The sequence below is a fragment of the Cetorhinus maximus genome, chromosome 23, assembly GCF_964194155.1.
Source record: "Cetorhinus maximus chromosome 23, sCetMax3.hap1.1, whole genome shotgun sequence".
NCBI classification, from domain to species: domain Eukaryota; kingdom Metazoa; phylum Chordata; class Chondrichthyes; order Lamniformes; family Cetorhinidae; genus Cetorhinus; species Cetorhinus maximus.
In genome coordinates this window covers 28,208,956-28,235,764 of record NC_135901.1, presented here as the reverse complement: position 1 = coordinate 28,235,764, position 26,809 = coordinate 28,208,956, and the positions used below count along the sequence as shown (strand labels likewise).

Below are 26,809 nucleotides of genomic sequence, written 5' to 3'. Positions count from 1 at the left end.
CACAGATGTGGTTTGGAATCCATTCGCACCATCCCCACATTTCCACAGTTTCTCCATGGTGTGTGTGCCCTCGTGTATCTCCACGTCTGTTGATCAATTGCTGCCTTGTCCACACACAGAACACATGTGTGGTGTCTCCCCTTTGTGAACGGTGTGATGTTTTTTCAGTCTGTGTAACTGCTTAAAGCCCTTTCCACAGTCAGTGCACAGGAACACTCTCACTCGGGTGTATATGTTTCGGTGCTTTTCCAATCACACTGACGTTTGAAACATTTTGAAGCAGACAGAACAGACAATCATCTCTCCTTCTAGATTGAAGGCCGATGATATTAAGGTCCTGATGAATCAAGTGACTCTGGCAGATGCTAACGTGAATTTTGGTTTGAGAATTTCTAGCACAGACGGGTTCCGGAATCCCTTCCTACAGTCCCCACATTTCCATGGTTTCTCCATGGTGTGGGTGTCCTTATGTCTCTCTGTGTTTGACGATCAGTTGAAGCCTCATACATGCACAGAACACATGTACAGTCTCTCCCCGCTGTGAATGGTGTGATTTTTTTTTCAGGCTGTGTAACTGGTTAAAACTCTTTCCACAGTCAGTGCACTGGAACACTCTCACTTGGGTGTGTGTGTCTTGGTGCTTTTCCAATCACACCAATGTTTAGAATCTTTCCCCACAGACAGAACAGCCAAACGTTTCTCCACATTCAAAGGTCAATTATGTTCAGGTCCTGCTGAATTGAATGACACTGTGAGAGCTTGATGTGATTTTTGGTTTGAGATTTCTGTCTGCAAATCCTCCCCCTCTAATATCCTGCAAAAGGAGTTTACTGTCAGTACAGGATAGAAATTCAGAATCGACAATTCTAATTTCTATGAAACATTCTTTCCTCTCCTGTTCCCCAAAACCTGTAAATCTCTGTCCCACACATTCTCCCTCCAATCTCACTCTGCTGCACCTAATATACAACCTCCTAATTCTCCTGAAGGTGCAAATTCATCCCGATTGACAGATCCATGTTCAGCACTGTCAGTCCAGCAAACAGAGCTGTGAGCCATATGCATGAACACATTACAGGATACAAATGTTGTAATATAACATAATATGCATTGCATGATGAGGTATGGGGGGATGCAAGAAACAACAGTATTTAGGAGTGAGTGATCATGACCTGAAATTCAGTGCGTCTGTGGATGGTGGAACTGGAGATGATCATTGATTTCAGAATGAAATTCGATGGACACTTGATAGAAATACGCTTGTAGGGGAACGGGGATATCGAAGGGGAATGGGACTGACTGGATTCTTCTACAGAGAGTCAGCATGGACTTGAGTTGCCGAATTAACTCCTTCTGTGCCGTAATGACCCAATGACTGGAAATATATACACAGCTACAGTCCTATACTATACTGTAGACAGATCGCTGTCCTATATTAATTTACTGGCCCCTTAAATGTCAGCCATCTCCTGGGGAAACCACCCCTTTAATTCTGAACATTAGGAAAGAGACCATCCTTTTAGCCAAACAAATAAATGCTCCCACGCCACTGATTCCGACAAAGGTGATCTGCATTTCTCTAAAAGAATTATCCAAACTCATTTTCATAGTTTGCACGAGGTCAACGAATTATCATTCCCTGACCGGGATTCGAACCCGGGCCGCGGCGGTGAAAGCACCGAATCCTGACCACTAGACCACCAAGGATAAATGTGTCAAGTTGAGGGAGCAAAGGATATCAATGTCTTTAAGAGAGAGAGAGAGAGACCTGGGCCAACCTTTCCAGAGTCTGCACCCTCCCTGGATTCACTTCCTTTTCCTTCAGTTCCTGCAAGTCAACAATTTCCCCCCAGAATGAGAAAAGAAATGGAAAGGGGGAGAAAAGAAAGTGTTTTACTCACAGATGTTGGACACAGGAGGAAGTTTTAGTCTGTGTGAAGCTCAATCTTCATTCACACAAAGCCCGCGCTCTGAATGGCTGGAGAAGAAGAGTCCTTCCGGTCCTCCAACCCTTCCCATTAGCCAGCTCCTCAGCAAGAAGGGAAGGCGCGGGCTCTCCCCCACACGTGCGCAGCTTCTCCTCTCCCGAGTTGTTCGAGCGGCTTCTCGCTCTGGCCGGTTGCCTGGAAACCTTGGCTCGAGGAGGTGGGGGGGGAGGGGGAACAATGGGTGGGGGCGGGGCTCCCGTATCCGCGCGCCTGGCCTGCAGACTGGGACTCGATGACGTCACAGCGGAGCAGTGTGATTCCTATTGGCTGATTCAGGGAGGGTCCCATTGTGGACGTCAGAATGCGGAAGTTGGACAATGAGCTTCAGACTCAAACTTCCTCCTGTGTCCAACATCTGTGAGTAAAACAATTTCTTTTCTCCCCTTTCCATTTCTTTTCTCATTTTGGGGGCAAATTGTTGACTTGCAGGAACTGAGGGGAAAGGAAGTGAATCCAGGGAGGGTGTAGACTCTGGAAATGTTGGCCCAGGTCTCTCTCTCTCTCACTTAAAGACATTGACATCCTTTGCTCCCTCAGCTTGGCACATTTATTTTTCTTGCTAAAATTATGGTCTCTTTGCTAATGTTCAGAGTCCAGCGTCATGTAATAGTTCATATTAAATGTATTATTTCTGGTTCTCTAATAAAATACATTTATTATTTTTTCTAGTCCTGTAATATATTACTGTAGCTAGGTTATTTATTTCCAGCCATAGATTCATTACTAATACAGGAGTCCATTCAGCAACTCAAGTCCCTGTTGACTCTCTGTAGGGCAATCCAGTCAGTCCTATTCCCTTTCTATATCTCCGTTTCCTTGCATGTTTATTTCCTTCACGTTATCACTCAATTTCTTTTTTAAATCATTGATCATCTCTGCTTCCACCAGTCAGTGAGTTCCAGGTCTCGCAGCCTGCAGGTAGATTTTCAGGACTTTGTGTCCTGCACTGGAACCACTGAGCATGGATCAATCAATCAGCATGAATTGAGAACTTCAGGAGTATTGGGAGGGTGTATATTAGGTCCAGCAGAGTAGGAATGGAGGGAGAGTGTGTGGGACAGATTCACAGCTTTTGGGTGAGAGAGGAAATAATGTTCCATAGAAACTAAAATTGTCTGTTCTGAATTTCTATAATTGACTGACAGTGATGACTTTTGTAAACTCCTTTTACAGAATATTAGAAGTGGAGGATTTGCAGACAGAAATCTCAAATCAAGATCTGACAGAGTCACTCAATTCATCAGGAGCTGAATATCAATGGCTTTTGAATCTAGAAGGAGAAATGTTTGTCTGTTCTGTCTGCTTCAGACGGTTTTTGAAATCAGTGTTATTGGAAATGCACTGAGACAGACACATCTGAGTGAGAGTGTTCCAGTGCACTGACTGTGGAAAAAGATTTGACCAGTTACGCAGCCTTATAAAACATCAAGGGAGGGACTGTACACATGATCTGTGTGTGGACTGGTCAGTTGATCGTGGAATCTGGGGCGACCTAAGGACACCCACACAATGGAGAACCTGTGGAAATGTGGGGACTGTGGGAAGGGATTCATATCCCCATCAAAGCTGGAAATTCATCAACGCAGCCACACTGGAGAGAGGCCATTCACCTGCTCCATGTGTGGGAAGGGATTCACTCATTCATCCCACCTGATGAGACACCAGCGAGTTCACACCGGGGAGAGACCATTCACCTGCTCTGACTGTGGGAAGGGATTCACTCAGTCGTCTCACTTGCGGATACACCAGCGAGTTCACACCAGGGAGAGTCTGTTCATCTGCACCATGTGTGGGAAACGATTCACTCAGTCATCGAGCCTGCTGGGACACCATGTCACTCACACTGATGAGAGACCCTTTCAATGTTCTGACTGTGGGAGTAGCTTCAAAAGCTCTCAGGAACTGATGTTCCACCAGTGTTTTCACACTGAGGAGAGACCGTTCAGCTGCTCTCTCCGCACAAAGAGGTTGAGAAGTTCATCCAACCTGCAGGAACACCAGCGAGTGCACACCAGGGGGAAGCCATTCACCTGCTCTGAGTGTGGGAAAGGATTCATTCAGTTATCCAAACTGCAGATGCACCAGCGAGTTCACACTGGGGAGAGGCCATTTACCTGATCTAGTGTGAGAAGGGAGTTGCTTATTTATCCAGCCGACTGAGATACCAGCGAGCTTACAGTGGGAAGAGGCCATTCACCAGCTCGGAGCATGGGAAGGTATTCACATAATCGTCCCACCTGTTGACACATCAGTGAGTTTACACTTGAGAGAGGCCATTCACCTGCACCGTGTGTGGGCAGCGATTCCCTCAGTCATCCAGTCTGCTGACACACCATGTCACTCACACCAATGAGAGACCCTTTAAATGTGCTGACTGTATCTGGGCCCCACATTTTAGGAAAGATGTGAAGTTCTTACAGAGGGTGCAGAGGAGATTTACGACAATGGCACCAGGAATGAGGGACTTCAGTTAGTTGGAGAGACTGGAGCAGCTGAATTTTTTGTCTTTGAATCATGGACTCATTAAGATATACAAAGAGACTTTTCAGCCCATCAAGTCCATGCTGGCTCTCTGTAGAGCAATCCAGTCAGTCCCATTCCCCCATTCTATCACTGAATCCCTGAAAGTTTATTTCCCTCAAGTGTCCATCCAATTGCCTTTTGAAATTGTTCATTGTCTCTGCTTCCACCCCCCTCATAGGCAGCGAGTTCCAGGTCATTACCGCTCGCTGTGTAAAAATATTCCTCCTCACATCCTCCCCGCATCTCCTGCCCAAAACCTTAAATCTGTGTCCCTCTCCTCCTTGTACCATCAGCGAATAGGAACAGCTTTTCTTTGTCCACCTTATCTAAACCTGTCATAATCTTGTACACCTCTATCAAATCTCCCCTCAACCTCCCAGATTCAAGGAAAACAACCCCAGCCTGATGTCTAAAATAAATAAATTTGTTAATGCCTGAAATCAATTGGGAATGTTTGATTTCTGTTTTAAAGGTATGATGAATATATTGTATTGGACAGTAAACGAATTGGAGTAACTCACCCGGGTGATCAGTGGAATGTATCAATCTGGTATCCACCTACATTCTCGTGAAAGCCAGGGAGGTGTAGATGAGATGAATAAGTTGATAGATTTCTCTGGGAGATATTTACATTCTTAGCTATGAATTTTGTTTTAAAGAAAACCACATTTGATAGTCTGGCCACCACCTGAAATATCAGGGCCATAACAGGAGGAGATAAGCGAAGACAGACACTCACTTTGATCTTTTGATAAGCACATCTGAAAGTTCAGAATATGTGGCCTGACATTGGGATACCGGTGTGAGTGTGCAGATGTGATTTGTTACATGTGAAGACAATAGGACGTGTAAATTCATGGTGAAGTGGACTGAAGACTGGGTCCCAAACATGTGCAGCTACTTAATAAACAGCATGACATGAAATGGTTAATGTGACCAAGAGAATGAGACAATATTTTGACATTGTCAAGGTATTGACACATAATCCAGAGAGAAACTGACTTTAAAACAATCCGAATAGCATTAAACACACTGGTCACGGTCAAAAATTAAGTAAAATTGAACTAACAGAGATAAACATTTGGATTGGGGCGATTAAGTGCTTGGGAGAAATAATACTGAGTGAGAACTGCCCACAAGTTGGACTGGGGTAAGGAGAGAGCTGGAGAATATTTTACATCCATGCTTGATCTGTTCCCTGAAGCATATGTCCTTATGTACTGGTAACCTAGAACTCACGACGCTCCTTCAGGAGAAGAAAAGATTGAGTAGATCTTGCCCCAGACGGGGCCAGAACAGAACTGGAAAATAACGGCGTGAAATTGAGTGAGGGGTCGGAGAGAGAGTTGTCCTCCCCCTCAAGGTGTGGCCAGTAAGAATCCTGGGGGACCCCCTACTTCGGGTTTTCTTGCTAATTAGTGAACACTAAATTAAAAACTATGACAGGCTGTGCATTGATTTTTAATTTGATTGTTACATTTCTCCTGTTTTTATTCCTGTTGTGATTACTCTCTGGGTGAGGATGATTGACAGGTGAGAGGATGGGAAATTGTGGTTTGGGTCTTCATTGACCAAATATTTTATTGATCCGAAAGGTGTAAAAGGGGCCAAACTTCAGCAGAAATAAAAACAAAAAACTGCGGATGCTGGAAATCCAAAACAAAAACAGAAATACCTGGAAAAACTCAGCAGGTCTGGCAGCATCGGCAGAGAAGAGCAAAGTTGACGTTTCGAGTCCTCATAGCCCTTCAACAGAACTAAGTAGAAATAGGAAAGGGGTGAAATATAAGCTGGTTTGGGGTGGGGGTGGGGGGGGGGGGGGTGGGGGTGGTGTTGTTGGGACAAGCAAGCAGTGATAGGAGGAGATAACCAAAAGATGTCACAGACAAAGGGACAAAGAGGTGTTGAAGGTGGTAATATTATCTAAAAGAATGTGCTAATTAAGAATGGAGAGCAAGACAAGCAAGGTAGCTCTAGTGGGGGTGGGGTGAAATAAACGATGGGTGGAATACATTTAAAAATAATGGAAAAAGGTGGGAAAAGAAAAGTCTATATAAATTATTGGAAAAAACAAAAGGGAGGGGGAAGAAACGGAAAGTGGATGGGGATGGAGGAGGGAGTTCAAGATCTAAAGATGTTGAACTCAATATTCAGTCTGGAAGGCTGTAAAGTGCCTAGTCGGAAGATGAGGTGCTGTTCCTCCAGTTTGCGTTGAGCTTCACTGGAACAATGCAGTAAGCCAAGGACAGACATGTGGGCAAGAGAGCAGGGTGGAGTGTTAAAATGGCAAGCGACAGGGAGGTTTGGGTCTTTCTTGCGGACAGACCGCAGGAGTTCTGCAAAGCGGTCACCCAGTCTGCGTTTGGTCTCTCCAATGTAGAGGAAACCGCATTGGGAGCAACGAATGCAGTAGATTAAGTTGGGGGAAATGCAAGTGAAATGCTGCTTCACTTGAAAGGAGTGTTTGGGCTCTTGGACGGTGAGGAGAGAGGAAGTGAAGGGGCAGGTGTTGCATATTTTGCATTTGCATGGGGAGATGCCGTAGGTGGGGGTTGAGGAGTAGGGGGTGATGGAGTAGTGGAGTAGGGGGTGATGGAGTAGTGGACCAGGGTGTCACGGAGGGAACGATCCCTACGGAATGCCGCCAGGGGGGGTGAAGGGAAGATGTGTTTGGTGGTGGCATCATGCTGGAGTTGGCGGAGGATGATCCTTTGAATGCGGAGGCTGGTGGGGTGATAAGTGAGCACAAGGGGGACCCTATCATGTTTCTGGGAGGGAGGAGAAGGCATGAGGGCGGATGCACGGGAGATGGGCCGGACACTGTTGAGGGCCCTGTCAACTACCGTGGGTGGAAAACCTCAGTTAAGGAAGAAGGAGGACATGTCAGAGGAACTGTTTTTGAAGGTAGCATCATCAGAACAGATGCGATGGAGGCGAAGGAACTGAGAGAATGGGATGGAATCCTTACAGGAAGCGGGGTGTGAGGAGCAGTAGTCGAGGTAGCTGTGGGAGTCAGTAGGCTTGTAATGGATATTGGTGGACAGTCTATCACCAGAAATTGAGACAGAGAGGTCAAGGAAGGGAAGGAAAGTGTCAGTGGTGGACCATGTGAAAATGATGGAGGGGTGGAGATTGGAAGCAAAATTAATAAATTTTTCCAGGTCCCGACGAGAGCATGAAGCAGCACCGAAGTAATCATCGATGTACCAGAGAAAGAGTTGTGGGAGGGGGCCGGAGTAGGACTGGAACAAGGAATGTTCCACATACCCCATAAAGAGACAGGCATAGCTGGGGCCCATGCGGGTACCCATAGCCACACTTTTTATTTGGAGGAAGTGAGAGAAGTTAAAGGAGAAATTGTTCAGTGTGAGAACAAGTTCAGCCAGACGGAGGAGAGTAGTGGTGGATGGGGATTGTTCGGGCCTCTGTTTGAGGAAGAAGCGGAGAGCCCTCAGACCATCCTGGTCGGAGATGGAGATGTAGAGGGATTGGACGTCCATGGTGAAGAGGAGGCGGTTGGGGCCAGGGAACTGGAAATTGTTGATGTAACGTAAGGTATCAGAGGAATCACGGATGGAGGTGGGAAGGGACTGGACAAGGGGAGAGAGAAGGGAGTCAAGATAGCAAGAAATGAGTTCCGTGGGGCAGGAACAGGCTGACACGATCGGTCTTCCGGGACAGTACTGTTTGTGGATTTTGGGTAGCAGGTAGAAGCGGGCCGTCCGAGGTTGGGCGACTATCAGTTTGGAAGCTATGGAAGGAAGATCCAGAGGAGATGAGGTCAGTGACAGTCCTGGAAACAATGGCTTGATGTTCAGTGGTGAGGTCATGGTCCTGGGAGAGGTAGGAGGAAGTGTCTGCGAGTTGACGCTCAGCCTCCGCGAGATTGAGGTCAGTGCGCCAGACAACAACAGCACCACCCTTGTCCGCAGGTTTGATGACAATGTTAGGGTTGAACCTGAGAGAACGGAGTGCAGTAAGTTTAGAGAGAGACAGGTTAGAATAGGTGAGAGGAGCAGAGAAATTGAGACGACTAATGTCACGCCGACAGTTCTGAATGAAAAGGTCAAGAGAAGGTAAGAATCCAGAGGGAGGGGTCAGCAGAAATCTGACAGAGCTGAGAACAGACGACTTGTTATGTGGGAACAGGGAGATGAACAGCTCCCAGAGGACAGAGAAAACAAGAGTGCCTTGAATCCTAGACGACACCTGGATGTCAAGGCCACCATGTTTTCACTGCTTGGCATGGGAATGCTGACTCCCTGTACTGGGGACGGAGCGTGGGAAGCCAATTGTTTGAGAGTTTGATGAGGCTTGGGTGGGTACAGATGGTTCAATGACAGGTTTTGTCATTGGTCTGTTCAAATTTTAGCTCTGCAATGATTGGGTTAAATCAGTTTCCATAGACTTTGTGATGTAAAAAAGTATCAGAAGGGATTCCCCGAGCACAGAGATTTGTAGAGGTTTTACATTTTGCATTGACTGGTGCCATGGCATCTAAGGCAGACCAGGGAGCATTTACGTGGAGATGGTGCTTCTACCCAGAGTGTAATGGTAATGCTGCTGCACTTTGATACTACTGCTCAGACATGAGCATGTGTCAGGTCTTATTTATACTGAATAAAATTTAACCACTGTCACCAATAAGGGTTATCACTGTGAATCATTTCAGAGTTTGGGAAAAGGGGATAAAGGGTTAATTGACTCCCTGAACCTCATTTTCTAACATTGCTGTGTCAAAATAAAATCTCATCTCCCCCTCTGGCTCCTTTGCCAATTACCTTAGATGCACTCACTTTCTGTTAAAGAGCCTGCCAACCCCTCTCACCCACTTTCCCTGAAGTGCAGAAATCTAATCATGAAAAGTCCAGAAAAATGAAATAATTTTACTGATAAAAGTTTATTGATGAAACAGAATATGGTTAAAAAAAACAAAAAATTACATGAGGATCAAAGACAACCAGAGTAAAAGGATGTGCACAATGTTCTGGACCCAAATGGTTTCTCTTCGGCTCCTCTGTACCCTGTTCCCATGACTCCCTGCTTTGGACACGGGGACACTGAACCCCGGGGGTCAAGTCACCCCATCCCGTGCCCTGATTGGTTGGAGGCCCGTTTCCCAGTCAGTCCTCCAGCATCTTCCTGTCTCTCTATCAGTGCGACGCCCATGGCAGTTTCCCAACTGGGGCGCAGGCCCCGTTATTCTCAGCTAAATTCAGCCCTCAGCTCCTTCGCCTGGCTGTCATTGACACGAGCAATAGAGAGACAGAAAGGTGCTGGAGGATCAATGGGAAGTTGAAACTTGTGGCTCCAAACCAACACTTCAACATTTGTCACTCAAATACATGTCAGTTATACTGGGGTTTTCGTTATTAGCTTCAGTGAGTGAGGAGTCCATAAAAGTGTTCATTTTGAAAAGGAAACATTTGAAAAGCAGGGAAGTTATGCTTCATCTGATTCGTTCCATAGTTAGACTCCACTGGGTGTACTGTTAACATTTGTGACCTCCATGTAGAAAAAGGAGATAGGAGCAAATAGTCGTTTGGTGGGACAGAACTATTCAGTAGCAACATGAGTGGTCTTCCCCACTAACATGATGCTGCTGTCAAGGCAAAAAGACATTCTGCCTGTCACACAAGTGAGTGATGTGGTATATGAATTTAAATGCCAGTGTGATGCCAGTTTATGTAGGGCTTACGTCCCAACTGGCGGGTCATATCAAACGGCATGTCCCTTCAGCTGTTCACAACAGGTAAAGTACTGACTGTACCCAACCAGCCCGTGCTTGCAAATCTCAAAACATAGTGTCCAACATGAAATGTGATTCCGTGATTGGACAGCAATTGCTAAACAATCCTGATTGTGCTAAGAATTACACTGACAACCAATTTAAGATTATCAGCTGGTCACTCAGTGTGACTCACTTCCTCGTGCGAGAAGCTACACATTTTTACACACAGGGCCCTGTTGTTTGCAGACAGAAGGAGCATTGTGCCTTTTTCAACTAAACAAAAGTTTGGGGATAGATATTCCCTGGTTCATTAGCCATGGCTGTACCTTGATCAATCAGAGTTGACTTGCCTGGTTTGAATTTAAACAAAAGCGTGGCAGTGAACTGTTCCCTGGTGCATTTTCCATGGCAACACTGCTGCCAATCACATTCCACTTGCTAACTAATCAGCACTCTCTTCTCATGCAGTATAAATTGTTCTGCACTTACAATTGTAACTCCTGCGAATCTGTCCTGGTGACTCCAAGACAAAAAGCTTCGACAGCATGTCTCTTTTTTCAGAAATAGAGGCACTGGAGAAAGTGCCTTGACCTTTAAAATGAAGCTGTCTGCCCCTCACTCTTAACTTTACTTAACAGGATCTTTTCAAGGTTCCTGTCCTTCTTTTGACTAGAGGGTCTGCTTGGGACTTTCCCCTGTTTCACTTCCATAGATTTTGGGGTCTTTTCCTTAGCCTGGGACTGGCTGCCTGAGCCCTCCTAGGCTGCTTCTCTGGCAGCTATCTTCAAAACCAGCTGAACTCCAACAGCTTTCAAAATAAACTGCTGTTTCTTTAGATTTTGTGTGTGTCTGTGGGAGGGACCTTTCTCTCTGGGCCCCTGTTGCTAGGCAAAAGCACTGTTTTTTCTACTCTTGTGTTTGCTTAACTTCACAAAACTCATTGAAAATGCAGGCACCTTTTAGAGTGAAGCTAAAACTCAATTTGACCTTTCTTAACATACAGATACAGAAATACAAATCAAACTTAAACATTAAAGCTAAAACTCATTCCTAACACCCACAAATACAAATATAATTTCCTTAAACTATCTCTATTTCCTAACACTAGCATCACACTGGCACTAAAATTCATGTCCCACATTACACATTTGTCTGATAGGCAGAATGCCTTTTTGGCTTGGCGGCAGCATCCTGTTAGTGGTGAATACCACTCGTGTTGCTGCTGCATAGCAGCAGCGTGAAACAGCGAGCTTCAGCTGCTGCTGAAATGTTGCTGAGCGCCAGACGAAAAGCTTCGACATGTCTCTCTTTTCAGCAACACTTTGAGTTTATCTCCTGCTGAGGGCCATTTGTTAGCTCTTCCCAGAGAAGAGGCAACAAGACGCTGTCCTATCCACTGAGGAATGTCGACACGGAAACCTGAAACAGGAGATCTCGACATTTCCAGGGACCTGTCAAAAATTCTTTCATGGGATGTGGGTGTCGCTGACAAGGACAACATTTGTTGTTCATTCCTAATATCTCCTGGACACAGCATTACAGAGGGCAGTAAAGGGTCAATCACATTGTTGTGGCTCTGTCGTCACAGACAGACTAGACCACATAAGGACAGTAGATTTCCTTCCCTAAAGGACATTAGTGAACCAGATAGTTTTTTACAACAATCAATGATACTTTCATGGTCACCATGACTGAGACTAGTTTTATATTCCAAATATAATTAATCAAATTCACATAACAGGCCACAGTGAGATTTGAACCCATGTCCCCAGAGTATTAGGCTGGGCCTCCAGATCCAGTAACATTACCACTACACTATCATCTCATCGACCCTGAGCCTGTTTCAAGAGACTATTTATGTGTTTTTTCAATTCAGAGTTATGTTACAAAAATTCTGTCAGAGTTCTATATCTGTGCTGAGAAGTATCATTTATTCAATGTCTCATTTCTCACAAATGTATTTATTTGAAATCCACCTGTAGTGGTAGGAAAAAGACTATAAAATAAACATCCTTCATCAGCTTCTGGGATTATTTCAGTAGAAATGTGCACTCCCAGGCTCAAAAAGCATCAGCCCACTGGAAGCAAAGTCATGAGACCGGCCTGTCCAGCAGAAACCCTCTGACCCTCCCACTTCACCAAGTGTCAGAATGAACATGGTTCAGTCCTGGATGTGATTAACAGCAGCAATAACAGCAGAATCCAGCCCCTGTAATCACTTGTGAACTCGCTGGTGTCTCAGCAAGCTGGATAAATGAGTGAATCCCTTTCCACACACACTGCAGATGAACGGCCTCTCCCCAGTGTGAACTCGCTCATGTGCCAGCAGGTTGGATAAATCACTGAATCCCTTCCCACAGTCAGAGCAGGAGAATGGCCTCTCCCCAGTGTGAATTCGCTTGTGTGTTAGCAAGTTGGATAACTGAGTGAATCCCTTCCCACACTCAGAGCAGGTGTACGGCCTCTCCCCGGTGTGAACTCGCCGGTGTTTCCGTAGGTTGGATAACTGAGTGAATCCCTTCCCACACTCAGAGCAGGTGAACGGCTTCTCCCCAGTGTGAACTCGCTGGTGTGTTCGTAGGGTGGATGAATCACTGAATCCTTTCCCACACTCAGAGCAGGTGAACAGCCTCTCCCCGGTGTGAACTCGCTGGTGTACCAGGAGGTTGGATGAATTAGTGAATCCTTTCCCACACCCAGAGCAGGTGAATGGCCTCTCTCCAGTGTGAACTCGCTGGTGTGTCTGCAGGTGGGATAACTGTGTGAATCCCTTCCCACACTCAGAGCAGGTAAACGGCCTCTCCCCGGTGTGAATGCGCCGATGAGTTTCCAGCTCAGATGGGACTTTGAATCCCTTCCCACAGTCCCCACATTTCCACGGTTTCTCCATGGTGCGGGTGTCCTTGTGTCTCTTCAGATTTGATGATCAGTTCGAGCCTCGTCCTCACAGAGAACGCGTGTACGGTCTTGCTTCACTGTGAATGGTGTGATGTTTTTCAGTCTGTGTAACTGGTTAAAGCTCTTTCCACAGTCAGTGAACCGGAATACTCTCACTCGGGTCTGTGTGTCTTGGTGCTTTTCCAGTGACACTTATGTTTAAAATCTTTTGAAGGAGACGGAACAGACAAACATTTCTCCTTCTAGATTCAAAGGCCGATAATATGCAGGTCCCGATGAATTGAGTGATTCTATCAGATCCTGACATCACATTTCATTTGAAATTTCTGTCTGTAAATCCTCCCATTCTAATGTCCTGTAAAAGGAGTTTACAAAAGACATCACTGTGAGTACAGATTAGAAATTCAGAACAGATAATCCTTGATTGGATTCAATTGTTCGCCCATCTCATCTGTAAATCCTCCCCACCCACCCACACTCACTCCCCTCCCTCCTTCTGTCCTCAGTGATTACTCGACGTGTTAATTATTCCCATTCTCTCCTGATGATCCTGGTAACATAAGAACATAAGAATTAGGAGCAGGAGGAGGCCATTCAGACCCTCGAGCCTATTCTGTCATTCAGTATGATCATGCCTGACCTGCATTGTCCCCAGATCAGTTCATCCTTTAATATTCAAAAACCTATCATTCTCTCTCTTGAATATACTCAGTGACTGGGCATCCACAACACGCTGGGATTTTTATTATCCTTTCATGTAATGTAGGCATGACTGGCAAGGCCAATAGTTGTTGCCCCTCCGTAGTTGCCCTTGAGAAGTTGGGGCTGAGCCACCTTGTGAGCCTCTGCAGTCCAACAGGTGCGACTTTTCTGTAGCAGTTTGGTCCAACTGAGTGTCTTGCTCGGCCATTTCTGAGGGCAGTTAAGGGTCAGCCACATCCCTGTGGGTCCAGATTCACATGCAGGTCAGACCAGGTAAGGGCGGCAGATTTCCTTCCCTGAAAGGTATTGGTGAACTAGATGGATAAGAGAATTCCAAAGATTCACAAGCATCTGAGTGAAGAAATTTCTCCTCATCTCAGTCTGAAATGATCGGCCCCTTATCCTGAGACTGTGCCCCCATGTTCTAGATTCCCCAGCCGGGGGAAACAGCCTCTCAACATGCACCCTGGCACTAGCTGCACGTTGGCTCCATCATTTGCCGATTGACCCTCCGGGACCGGCGTGAGGGCGGAACATTCTTGATGAATACGATCCCAGGCTCCCTCCCAGCTGGGGGATCAGGGTGAGGAGCAGGAACCCGGGCTTTGCCTCCTGTGGCACTGAGGCCACGTCTGATGTACCTCCCCCACCCACCCGGGCAGATACCAGGGACCCAACATTGATCCCCTTGGGGTCTAAAAAAATCAGAAGCATTTTCAAAACAAATGCTGATTCTCCTTCAAGTTGATTCACTTCGTTTCCCTTCACTTCCTGCAAGTCAACAATTTGCCCCCAAAATGAGAAAAGAAATGGAAAGGGGGAGAAAAGAAAGTGTTTTACTCACAGATGTTGGACACAGGAGGAAGTTTTAGTCTGGGGGAAGCTCAATCTTCATTCACACAAAGCCCGCGCCCTAATTGGCTGGAAGACCAGAGTCCTTCCGGTCCTCCAACTCTTCCCATTGGTTAACCCCTCAGCATGAAGGGAAGGGGCGGGCTCTCCCCCGCACATGCGCAGCTTCCCCTCTCCCGAGTTCTCCGAGCGGCTTCTCGCTCTGGCCGGAATCGTCAGCCGGTTGCCTGGAAACCTTGGCTCGAGGCGGTGGAGGTGAAGGGGGAACAATGGGTGGGGGCGGGGCTCCCGTGTCTGCGCGCCGGGCCTGCAGACTGGAACCCGAGGACGTCACCGCGGAGCACAGTGATTCCTATTGGCTGATTCAGGCAGGGTTCCATTGTGGACGTTACAATGCGGAAGTTGTACAATGAGCTTCAGACGACAACTTCCTCCTCTGGGCAACATCTGTGAGGAAATCAATGTTTTCCCCTTTCCATTTCTTTTCTCATTCTCGGGCGAAATTGTTGACTTGCAGGAACTTAAGGGAAAGGAAGTGAATCCAGGGAGGGTGCAGACTCTGGAAAGGTTGGCCCAGGTCTCTCTCTCTCTCTCTCTCTCTTAAAGACACTGTGACACTCGAGTGAGAGTGTTTCCAGTGAACTGACTGTGGAAACAGTTTTAACCAGTTACACAGCGTGAAAAAACATCGCTATCCACAGTGAGGAGAGACCGTGCAAATGTTCTGTGTGGATGAGGCTTCATTTGATTGTAGAACCTAAAGAGACACAAGGACACGCACACCATGGAGAAACCCTGGAAATGTGGGGATTGTGGGAAGGGATTCAAAGCCCCGTCTGAGCTGGAAACACATCGACGCACTCACACCGGGGAAAGGCCGTTCACCTGCTCCGAGTGTGGGAAGGGATTCACTCAGTCATCCAACTTGCTGGCGCACGAGCAGGTTCATACCGGGGAGGGGCCATTCACCTGCTCCATTTGTGGGAAGGGATTCACTCAGTTATCAACCCTGCTGCGACACCAGGCAGTTCACACTGGAGGGAGGCCATTCACCTGCTCCGAGTGTGGCAAGGGATTTACTAGATCATCCAGTCTGCTGACACACCAGCGAGTTCACACCGGGGAAAGGCCGTTCACCTGCTCTGAATGTGGGAAGGGATTTACTAGATCATCCAGTCTGCTGACACACCAGCGAGTTCACACCGGGGAAAAGCCATTCACCTGCTCTGTGTGTGGGAAGGGATTCGGCGATTCATCCAGCCTCGCGAGACACCAGCGAGTTCATACTGGGGTGAGGTCATTCCAATGTTTCCTTTGTGGAAAGGGATTCACTCTTTCATCCAACCTGTGGAGACACCAGCGAATACACGCCAGGGAGAAGCTGTTCACCTGCTCTGAATGTGGGAAGGGATTCACTAATTCATCTGCCCTGCAGAATCACCAGCGAGTTCACACTGGGAAGATGCCATTCACCTGCTCTGAGTGTGGGAAGGGATTCACTCGGCCATCTCACCTCCAGACACATCAGCGAGTTCACACCGGGGAGAGGCCATTCACCTGCTCTGACTGTGGGAAGGGATTCAGTGATTCATCCAACCTACTGGTGCATGAGAGAGTTCACACTGGGGAGAGACCATTCACCTGTTCCTTGTGTGGGAAGGGATTCACTCAGTTATCAACCCTGCTGCGACACCAGGCAGTTCACACCGGAGAGAGACCATTCCCCTGCTCTGTGTGTGGAAAACGATTTACTCGGTCAACCAATCTGCTGACACACCAGCGAGTTCACAGTGGAGAAAGGCCGTTCACCTGCTCCAAGTGTGGGAAGGGATTTGGGGATTTCTCCAGCCTCAGGAGACATGAGCGAGTTCACACTGGGGAGAGGCCGTTCATCTGCTCTGAGTTTGGGAAGGGATTCGCAGATTCATCCAGGTTGCAGAAGCACAGGCAAGTACACACGGAGGAGAGAGGCCGTTCACCTGCTGTGAGTGTGGAAAGGGATTCACAGAGTCATCCGACCGACTGAGACACCATGGCAGTCACCCCGATCAGAGAGCCTTATGTTCAGACTGTGGCTGTTAATTGTATCAATTGAGGTTAAGCATATACAGGTGGAGGGCATCGATTAGATGCTTACTTGAGCACGTATGAAGTGACACTCGCGCTGTGTGGAGGGGTGTGAGGAGGGAGGAGGATCTCCTCATAAGCCTGCTGCTGAGCCTGGCCAAGGTGGCCATCAACAGGTCCAGGCAGCGGGCGATCGAGGGGGTCGTCCAACCTGTCTGCCCCTTTTCCGCGGCTACATTCACGGCTGGGTGTCCCTGGAGAGGGAGACGCGGTGTCCGCCGGCACCATCGAGGCCTTCCGTGCCTCATGGGCACAGTGGGGACTGGGTTGCTTTATTGACCCCTCGAATCACATTTTAATTTGAGGTGGTAAGTTTCCTTTAAGATTAGTTTTTCTTTTTGCAGTATCCCTTTAAGGGGCTGCCTTTCACTTTGTTCCTGATTTGTTAATTTAGTTTAATTTGTTTAATAAAAAGAGTATAAAGCCACACTAATTGGAGATCCATAAGACGTAGGAGCAGAAGTAGGCCATTCGGCCCATCAGGTCTGCTCCGCATTTCAATGATTCAGTCATTCATCCGACCTGCAGAAACACCAGCGAGTTCATACTGGGGAGAGGCCATTCACCTGCTCTGAGTGTGGAAAGGGATTCACTCAATTATCCAACCTGCGGACACACCAGCAAGTTCACACCAGGGAGAAGGCGTTCACCTGCTCTGAGTGTGGGAAGGGTTTCAGTGATTCATCAGGCCTGCATAAGCACAAGGGAGTTCACACTGGCGAGAGGCCGTTCACCTGCTTTCAGTGTGGGAAGGGATTCAGTGATTCATCCAACATGCTGCGACATGAGCGAGTTCACACTGGGGAGAGACCGTTCACCTGCTCTGAGTGTGGAAAGGGATTCGCTCAGTCATCCGACCTGCAGAAACACAAGCGAGTTCACACCAGGGAGAGGCTGTTCACCTGCTCTGACTTTAGGAAGGGATTCACTCTTGCTAAGACACCAGCGAGACCACAAGTGATTCCAGGGTTTGGATTCTGCTGTTACTGCTGCTGTTAATCACATCCAGGACTGAACCATGTTCATTCTAACAGTTGGTGAAGTGGGCGGGTTGGAAGGTTTCTTTCTGCTGGACTGGCCAGTCTCACAACTTTGCTTCCAGTGGGCTGATGCTCTTTGAGCCTGGGAGTGCACATTTCCACTGAAATGATCCACAAAAGCTGATGAAGGACATTTACTTTATCCTGGATAGTAAATAGTGATTGTTCGTACCATTGTAGGCAGATCTAAAATAAATACAGGAAGTCCAGGAAAACTTAGCAGGTCTGGCAGCATCTGTGCAGAGAGAAACAGAGTTAACGTTTCGAGTCCAATATGACTCTTCCTCAGAACTTCAGAGAGGGAGAAATGTGATGGGTTTGATGATGTGGCGAGAGGGAGGAGGGTCCGGTAGAACAAAAGGGAAAGTCAGGGATTGGTTCGAGGGCAGGCGAGATTAAATAACAAAAATGTCTTGGAACAAAAGGCAAAGGGAGAGGTGATGGTTGCAGAAAAGAAACAAAGCATTGGCCCAGAGTAAGTGTTAATGGCAGAATAAAGGATAGCTCTGTCTGAAAGCAAAAACATGAAAACAAGATGCAGACTGGCACTTGGCAAATAAAAGACTGAAAATGGAGGACAGAGTCAGTGGTCTGAAGTTGTTGAACTCAATGTTGAGTCCAGGAAACTGTAAAATGCCTCATCGGAGGATGAGGTGCTGTTTGTCCAGCTTGTGTTGGGCTTCTCGGGAACATTGCAGCAGGCCGAGGACAGAAATGTGAGCATGAGAGCAAGGTGGTGAATTATAATGGCAGCAACTGGAAGGTCAGGGTCATGCTTGTGGACTGAGTGGAGGTGTTCCACAAAGAGGGCAGCGAACAGGGGACAGATGAATTAAAGAGAAAGCATTTGGGTCCAGAACATTGTGCACATCCTTTTACTCTGGTTGTCTTTGATCCTCAAGTAATTTTCTGTTTTCTTTTAACCATGTTGTTTCATTAATAAACTTTTATCAGTAAAAATATTTGATTTTTCTGGATTTTTCATGATTAGATTTCTGCACTTTAGGGAAAGTGGGTGAGAGGGGCTGGTAGGCTCTTTAGGAGAAAGTGAGACCCTCTAAGGTAATTGGCAATTTGCAGGGCCAAGGGGAAAAAGCAGAGCAGTTGGATGAATCAGAGAGTCCTTTCAAAGAGATGGCAGGGGCACGATGGGCCGAATGGACTCCTTCTGCAGCCTGTGAACCTGAATCTCCTGCTTTTGTGCAGGTTAAAAGGGACAGATTTCATTTCAGCCTCTTCCCCGTATCTGTATTTAAAGAGACGGGTTTCTGTTCAGCTCTGAGTGACCGATATAACAATGTCTCCACTCCTCTATATTAAAACATGGAACAAAGCCTTGCATGGCCGATTATAGTCAACAGCCTTCCTGTAGCTCTCACTGAACGCAGCAAGAAAGTGTTTGACTGCTTAACAATAGCGGCGTCCCCTGAAAATAATTCAAACACCACAACAAAAACAACCTGCATTCATATAGCACCTTTCAGCATCCCAGGGAGATTCACAGGTGCGATTACAAAACAGAAGATGACACCGAGCCTCATAAAGAGATATTAGCTCAGGTGACCGGTAGCTTGGTCAGAGAGGTAGGTTTTAAGGAATGTCCTAAAGGAGCAAAAAAGTTCGAGGGGCAGAGAGGTTTAGGGAGGGAATTACAGAACGTGGGGCCCAGGCAGCTGAAGACACGGCCCCCAGTGGTTGTGCAATAGAAACGGGGGATACTGAAGAGGCCAGAATTAGTGGAGCACAGATAGCTCGGAGGGTTGTCGGGATGGAGAAGATTACAGAGCTGTGGAGAGTGTGTGTGACCACATGGTGATTTGAAAAAAAGGAGACCATGGAGAGATTTGATCAGAATGGGCCTGAATTTATCCCAATCGACATCCCATTCACTTTTACAGAGGTAAATTGGGCCCAAGGAGGAGAATTTTAAAATTAAGGCATTGCTTGAGTGGGAGCCAATGTCGGTCAGTGAGCACAGGGGGTGATAGGTGAATGGGACTGAGTGTGAGTTGGGAGACGGGCAGCAAAGTTTCTCTATTGAAGAAAACTGGTCCAGTTCTGTACATTTCCCATCACACCGCTTATGTCCAAGATCAAGCTGACATCATCGCATTCCATTGGGATTGCACAATCTGCTGATGTCATTGCATTCTATTGTGATGATGTCATAAGATGACATCAGCTTGTTTGTGATTCCACCATCAGCTGACACCAGACGAGAGACTTCATTGGGAGTGTGGGATTAGCTGATGGCTGCACATTGCTTTCTCATTGTGCAGTGAGCAGAAACATTCGTTTGTAAACAGAATTTTTAACTACATGTACAGAATTGATCTTCAGATCTGGAAAATGATCTGGATCTGGAACATTGACCACTAAAATTAACAAATTTGCTAGTGCAAATGTATGTGACTTTTTCGATGTTATCATTGTTTACAATAAATTGTTGTGGAGAAAAAAAACATTGGGTGAAATAGTCTCCCAATGTTAACAAATGCTTTCAAAAGTTCGGGTATTTCTGTAAAACGAGACATACTGTTGAAGCTTTTTCTCTTGCACTCATCAGGACAGATGCAAGAATACCAATTGTCAAAGGGAACAACAATTTATACTGACTGAGAAACAGGGTGTTGATTGGTTGGCACATGGACTCTGATTGGTTGAGGGGTTGCCATGGGGAATGCACCAGGGAACAATTGTCCCCAAGCTTTTGTTTAATTGAAAAGGTGAAATGCCTAGACAAATTCCTTTAGTCTGCAGAGGACCAGGCTCTGTGAACAAGTACAAAAGATTCCAGGATCTGGATCTGGTCCGCATCTTCACCAAATGTAATAATTTCTCTCAGATCTGAAATCCCTTGTCTGGATCTGGAAAAATTTATTAATTTTGCTTCCAATTTCCACCCCTCCATCATTTTCACGTGGTCCATCACTGACACTTCCCTTCCCTTCCTTGACCTCTCTGTCTCAATTTCTGGTGATAGACTGTCCACCAATATTCATTACAAGCCTACCGACTCCCACAGTTACCTTGACTACAGCTCCTCACACCCCGCCTCCTGTAAGGACTCCATCCCATTCTCTCAGTTCCTTCACCTCCGTCACATCTGTTCTGATGATGCCACTTTCAAAAACAGTTCCGCTCACATATCTTCCTTCTTCCTTAACCGAGGTTTTCCACCCATGGAGGTTGACAGGGCCCTCAACCGTGTCCAGCCCATCTCCCGCGCATCCACCCTCACACCTTCCTCTCCCTCCCAGAACCATGATAGGGTCCCCCTTGTCCTCACTTATCACCCCACCAGCCTCCGCGTTCAAAGGATCATCCTCTGTCATTTCCGCCAACTCCAGCAAGATGCCACCACCAAACACATCTTCCCTTCACCCCTCCTGGTGGCATTTCGCAGGGATCGTTCCCTCCGGGACACCCTGGTCCACTCCTCCATCACCCCCTACACCTCAACCCCCTCCCATGGCACCTTCCCATGCAACCGCAGAAGGTGCAACACCTGCCCCTTTACTTCCCCCCTCCTCACCGTCCAAGAGCCCAAACACTCCTTTCAAGTGAAGCAGCATTTCACTTGCACTTCCCTCAGTTTAGTCTACTGCATTCGCTGCTCCCAATGTGGTTTTCTCTACATTGGAGAGACCAAACACAGACTGGGTGACTGCTTTGCGGAACACCTTCGGTCTGTCTGCAAGCATGACCCAGACCTCCCTGTCACTTGCCATTTCAACACACCAACCTGCTCTCATGCCCACATGTCCATCCTTGGCCTGATGCAATGTTCCAGTGAAGCTCAACGCAAACTGGAGGAACAGCACCTCATCTTCCGACTAGGTACTTTACAGCCTTCCGGACTGAATTTTGAGCTGAACTTTAGATCATGAACTCTCTCCTCCTTCCCCACCCCCTTCCTGATCCCCCCTTTTCCAATAATTTATATATATTTTTCTTTTCCCACCTATTTCCATTTCCTTTCCCCCCCCCAACCCACTCCCACCAGGGCTATCTGTCCCTTGCTCATCTTGCTTTCCACCCTTAATGTCCCCATTAGCACATTTCTTAGCTAATATCACCACCGTCAACACCTCTTTGTCCTTTTGTCTATGACATCTTTTGGCAATCTCCACCTATCACTGGCCCTCTATCCAGCTCTACCTGTCCCACCACCACCACCACCACCCACCCCCACCCACCCACCCCCCCCCCACAACCTTAAACCAGCATATATTTCACCTCTTTTCTATTTTTCCTTCGTTCTGATGAAAAGTCATTCAGACTCAAAACGTTAACTGTGTTCCTCTCCGCAGATGCTGTCAGACCTGTTGAGCTTTTCTTCTAGATTTCCAGCATCCGCAGTATTTTGCTTTTATCTTAGTAATAATTTCTTCCTTGGGCCAGATCATATTTGTGTACCACGCTTGTTCAAATCCATCCGTTAGTTCTTCAGGTGTATTACAGACAGAAAAACAGGGATGAAAACATGATCTGTCGCTTGCAAAGCAGAAAAAAAAGTGTTTATTAACAGCATCCATCTCCACATCTAACAACTGGCTCTGAAAACTCTGCTCACATTTTGACAGCTGTGACAAATTCCACCCCAGCAGCGGAGACAATCCTCAACATTCGAAAACAATCAACATTCGAAATAAAACAAACTACAACAATCGAAAAGAAAAAGTCAATTCTCCCAATCTCCCAATGTGAAGGGATCCCTTCAAAAATTCCAGGATTCAGATCTTCGCCAAAAACAAATCAGTTCTTCCGTGGCCCATATCCTGTCGGCGTACTGAGTTTTGTTAAAATCCATCCATGAGTGTCTGAGATAAATTGTTTACAGACAAACAGAATAACAGGGATGAAAACATTACCTCCGCCCATCTTCAGTGGAAGAGATACTTTCAGTACATTGAGCAGCCCCGATGTCTATTCTCAGCCAGCGTGACACCGGAGGAAAAGGGCTGGATTCTTAGACCAGCAAGTCAAGGCACCCTCTTAAATGGCCACTTCCCACAATGGATTAAGTGGCCTCTGATGGGAAGCATCCTCGGTCCACACTGGAAGTTCCTGCCCCCCAGTCAGCTGGCTTGTGCTGACTCACGCTGCTGCTGGACGATCTGCCTGTAAGGATAGGAGAGTGTCAGTTTAAAAAGAAACCTGCATTTATACAGTGCCTTTCACCATCTCAGGGCATCCCAATGCATTTCACTGTCAATGCAGCACTTTCTGAAGTGTAGTCACTGTCGAAAACGTGGCAGCTAATTTGTGCACAGCAAAATCCCACAGGCAACAATGTGATGATGACCAGATCATTTGTTTTTACTGATGTTGATTGAGGGATAAATATCGGGTCCCAGGACACTGGGGGTGAACTCCTCCCCTTCCTGCTCTCCTTCCAATTGTGGCCATTCAGTCTTGTACATCCACCTGAGAGGGCAGACGGGGGGCCTCGGGTTAATGTCTCACTCGAAAGACAGTCCCTCCGACAGGATGGCTCTCCCTCAGTACTGGCACCGGGAGTGTGGGCGCTGGATTATGGGGGCTCAAGTCTCTGGAGTGGGGATTCGAACCCCCCACCTCCTGACTCAGAGGCGAGAGTGCTACCCACTGTCATGCCGTGTTGAATAGAATCAGCGAGCTGGTGTTCTAGAATCATGGAATGGTTACAACTCTGAAGGAGGCCATTCAGCCCATTGTGTCTGTGCCAACTCTCTGCAAGAGCAACTCACCCAGAGCCACTACCCCCGCCTTTTCCCCATAACCCTGCCAATTTCTCCTCTTCAGATAATGATCCAATTCTCTGTTGAAAACCATGACTGAATCTGCCTCTACCAGCCCCTCAGACACTGTATTTCGGATCTGAACCACTCGCTGTGGAATAAAGTTTCTCCTCCTGTCACCGTTGCTTCTTTTTCCAATCATCTTAAACCAATGTCATCAGGGTTTCGCTCCTTCCACCTATGGGAACATAGTTTCTCTCTATCTGCTCTGTCCAGACCCCTCATTATTTTAATACCTCGATCAAATCTCCTTCCAATTTTCTCTTCTCCAAGGAGAACAACCCCAGCTTCTCCAATCGATCCACGTCACTGAAGTTCCTCATCCCTGGAACCATTCTCATGAATCTTTTCCACACCCTCTGTAAAGCCTTCACATCCTTCCTAATCTGTGGCGCCCAGAACTGGACACAATGCTCCAATGGAGCCCGAATCACTACTTTATACAGGTTTCTCATAACTTCCCTGGTTTTGTATTCGAAGCCCCTGTTTATAAACCCGCAGGATCCCATTTGCTTTATTAACCGCGCTCCCTACCTGCCCTGTCACCTTCAGTGATTTGTGCCCCTATACCCACAGCTCCCTCTGCTCCTGCACCCCCTTTAGAATTGGATCCTTTATTATCAATTGTCTCTCTCTGTTCTTCCGACCTTTTGGATTAATGAAGTACTTGAGCTGAAGTAATTGTGTGAGTTTAGTTTGGTGACAACACGGATCAAACAGACACAGACACACACACACACATAGATGTACCAGGCAGGCACCTCAATACTTGTGGGGAGATGAGTGTGAGATTGACACGTCAGCTCCTGAACGGATGGTAGGGTAGCAGGAAAACCTGGGGAGTGCAGCATGAGAATAAATCCCTTTTGGAATAAATATCGGACGGGCTGAGGGGTTTAAAGGAGAGAGAAGATATTAAAGAGGTGTTTGTACATGGGAAAGGTCCAGAGGGTGAGAAACATCCTGAAGAGACTAATGAGCAGGAGAGACAGATGATAACAGCTCATCTCACCCGCTCCACAGCTTCAACACACCCACTTTGTCCACAAAGGTGCACCTGAAGAGTTCACAGTGTGAGGTCTCTACAAAGCCCCATGATTCTGGTGGAGGGCCTCTGACAGTGTCCAGGGGTTCGATAGAAAACACAGTGATGGGATTTCAAACACAGAACACCTTTCTCACCACAGGGAAGTTTCAGTCTGGTAAAATGTCTCTTTTCCAGCGGTGGCTCCTCAGGTCAGTGAAATCCCGAGATGGCGTCTGAGAGGGTTTTATAAACCAGATTTGGAGGTGACTCAATTTGCCCCCATCCTCCTTTTCTGTTATTTACAGATTTTGCGACTGCTCCCTCTGTTATCTTTTGCCTCCGATATCTCTTTCTGGGTTATTCATCTATCTCTGTCTGAGCTTTTGATACAGTTCTGGTCCCTTCACGCGAAATCTGAGCCCAGAAAATACAGAAACAATACACAGGCAGTGTGATGGGAAATGTACAGAACTGGACCAGTTTTCTTCAATAGAGAAACTCTGCTGCCCAACTCCCAACTCACACTCAGTCCTGTTCACCTATCACCCCCTGTGCTCACTGACCAACATTGGCTCCCATTAAGCAGTGCCTTGATTTTAAAATTCTGCTCCTTGGGCCCAATTTACCTCTGGAAAAGTGAATGGGATGTTGATTGAGCTAAATTCAGGCCCATTCTTTTCAAATCCCTCCATGGCCTCCTTTTTTTCAAATCACCACGTGGTCACACACACTCTCCCCATCTCTGTAATCTTCCCCATCCCTGCAACCATCCAAGATATCTGTGCTCCACTAATTCTGGCCTCTTCAGTATCCCCCGTTTCAATTGCACAACCACTGGGGGACGTGTCTTCAGCTGCCTGCGCCCCACGCTCTGGATTTCCCTCCCTAAACCTCTCTGCCCCTTAATCGTTTTTTGCTCCTTTAGGACACTCCTTAAAACCTACCTCTCTGACCAAGCTACTGGTCATCTGAGCTAATATGTCTTTATGTGGCTCGGTGTCAACTTCTGTTTTGTAATCGAACCTGTGAATCTCCCTGGGATGTTTAAAGGTGCTATATAAATGTAGGTTGTTTTTGTTGTGGTGTTTGAATTATTTTCAGGGACTCCGCTATTGTTAAGCAGTCAAACACTTTCTTGCTGTGTCCAGAGAGAGCTACAGGAAGGCTGTTGACTATAATTGGCCATGAAAGGGTTTGTTCCACATTTAAATATACAGAGGAGTGGAGACATTGTTATATCGGTCACTCAGAGCTGAACAGAAACCCGTCTCTTTAAATACAGATACAGGGAAGAGGCTGAAATGAAATCTGTCCCTTTTAACCTGCAGGAGGCTCAGATTCCCAGGCTGTAGAAGGAGTCCATTCGGCCCATTGTGCCCCTGCCATCTCTTTGAAAGGACTCTATGATTCATCCAAGCGCTCTGCTCTAGCCCCACAGCCCTGCAAATTGTTGCCTTTCAAGTATTTACCCTTTGGAAAGATACTGTTGAATCTGCTTTCAGGCCAATCAGAACAACTCGCTGTGTCAAAAAATAAAATCTCATCTCCCCTTCTGGCTCCTTTGTTAATGACCTTAGAGGGACTCACTTTCTGTTAAAGAGCCTGCCAACCCCTCTCACCCACTTTCCTAAAGTGCAGAAATCTAATCATGAAAACTCCAGCAAAATCAAATATTTTCCCAATAAAAGTTTATTAATGAAGCAGAACATGGTTAAAAACAGAAAATTACTTGAAGATCAAAGACAACCAGAGTAAAAGGATGTGCACAATGTTCTGGACCCAAATGCTTTATCTTTAATTCATCTGTCCCCTGTTCGCTGCCCTCTTTGTGGAACACCTCCGCTCAGTCCACAAGCATGACCCTGACCTTCCAGTTGCTGCCATTATAATTCACCACATTGCTCTCATGCTCACATTTCTGTCCTCGTCCTGCTGCAATGTTCCCGAGAAGTCCAACACAAGCTGGACGAACAGCACCTCATCGTCCGATGAGGCATTTTACAGCCTTCCGAGTTCAACAACTTCAGACTGTCAACTCGGTTTTGATTCTTTTTTACCAAGTGCCAGTCTGCATCTTGTTTTCATGTTTTTGCTTTCAGACAGAGCTGTCCTTTATTCTGCCATTAACACTTACTCTG

At 46.8% G+C, this 26,809-nt stretch overlaps 7 protein-coding genes and 1 non-coding gene across 8 annotated transcripts in view; 3 read left to right on the top strand and 5 right to left on the bottom strand.

Annotated features, from left to right (window-relative positions):
* Positions 1-26,809, bottom strand: part of LOC144697124 (uncharacterized) — a 162,906-nt gene that overhangs the window by 10,399 nt on the left and 125,698 nt on the right. The window lies entirely within an intron of this gene.
* Positions 1-26,809, top strand: part of LOC144697127 (uncharacterized) — a 215,081-nt gene that overhangs the window by 91,460 nt on the left and 96,812 nt on the right. The gene's annotated exons all lie outside the window — the stretch shown is intronic.
* The window catches only part of LOC144697179 (uncharacterized), a 148,190-nt gene that overhangs the window by 33,464 nt on the left and 87,917 nt on the right, over positions 1-26,809 (bottom strand). The gene's annotated exons all lie outside the window — the stretch shown is intronic.
* The window catches only part of LOC144698460 (uncharacterized), a 404,975-nt gene that overhangs the window by 357,889 nt on the left and 20,277 nt on the right, over positions 1-26,809 (bottom strand). The gene's annotated exons all lie outside the window — the stretch shown is intronic.
* Positions 1,636-1,707, bottom strand: trnae-uuc (transfer RNA glutamic acid (anticodon UUC)). Its single transcript has one exon. It is a non-coding gene; the product is annotated as a tRNA-Glu (tRNA).
* On the top strand, positions 2,287-4,948 carry LOC144697232 (uncharacterized). Its single transcript, XM_078569147.1, has 2 exons — positions 2,287-2,345; positions 3,162-4,948. Exon 2 carries the CDS (start codon positions 3,498-3,500, stop codon positions 4,104-4,106), a length of 609 nt encoding a protein of 202 aa, XP_078425273.1. The 5' UTR covers positions 2,287-2,345; positions 3,162-3,497; the 3' UTR covers positions 4,107-4,948.
* Positions 12,352-26,809, bottom strand: part of LOC144697450 (uncharacterized) — a 190,551-nt gene continuing 176,093 nt past the window's right edge. Inside the window, exon 3 of the mRNA XM_078569427.1 lies at positions 12,352-13,040. Coding sequence (XP_078425553.1) covers positions 12,458-13,040 — 583 coding nt within the window. The 3' untranslated portion in view covers positions 12,352-12,457. The remainder of the gene's footprint in view (positions 13,041-26,809) is intronic.
* The window catches only part of LOC144697408 (uncharacterized), a 68,153-nt gene continuing 56,313 nt past the window's right edge, over positions 14,970-26,809 (top strand). Inside the window, 2 exon segments of the mRNA XM_078569385.1 lie at positions 14,970-16,578; positions 17,379-17,664. Of these exon segments, the coding sequence (XP_078425511.1) occupies positions 15,479-16,578; positions 17,379-17,664 (1,386 nt within the window). The 5' untranslated portion in view covers positions 14,970-15,478.

Bases quoted from the DNA above. Each gene is read 5' to 3' on its own strand.
- LOC144697232 (XM_078569147.1), top strand. From the start codon at position 3,498: ATGGAGAACCTGTGGAAATGTGGGGACTGTGGGAAGGGATTCATATCC.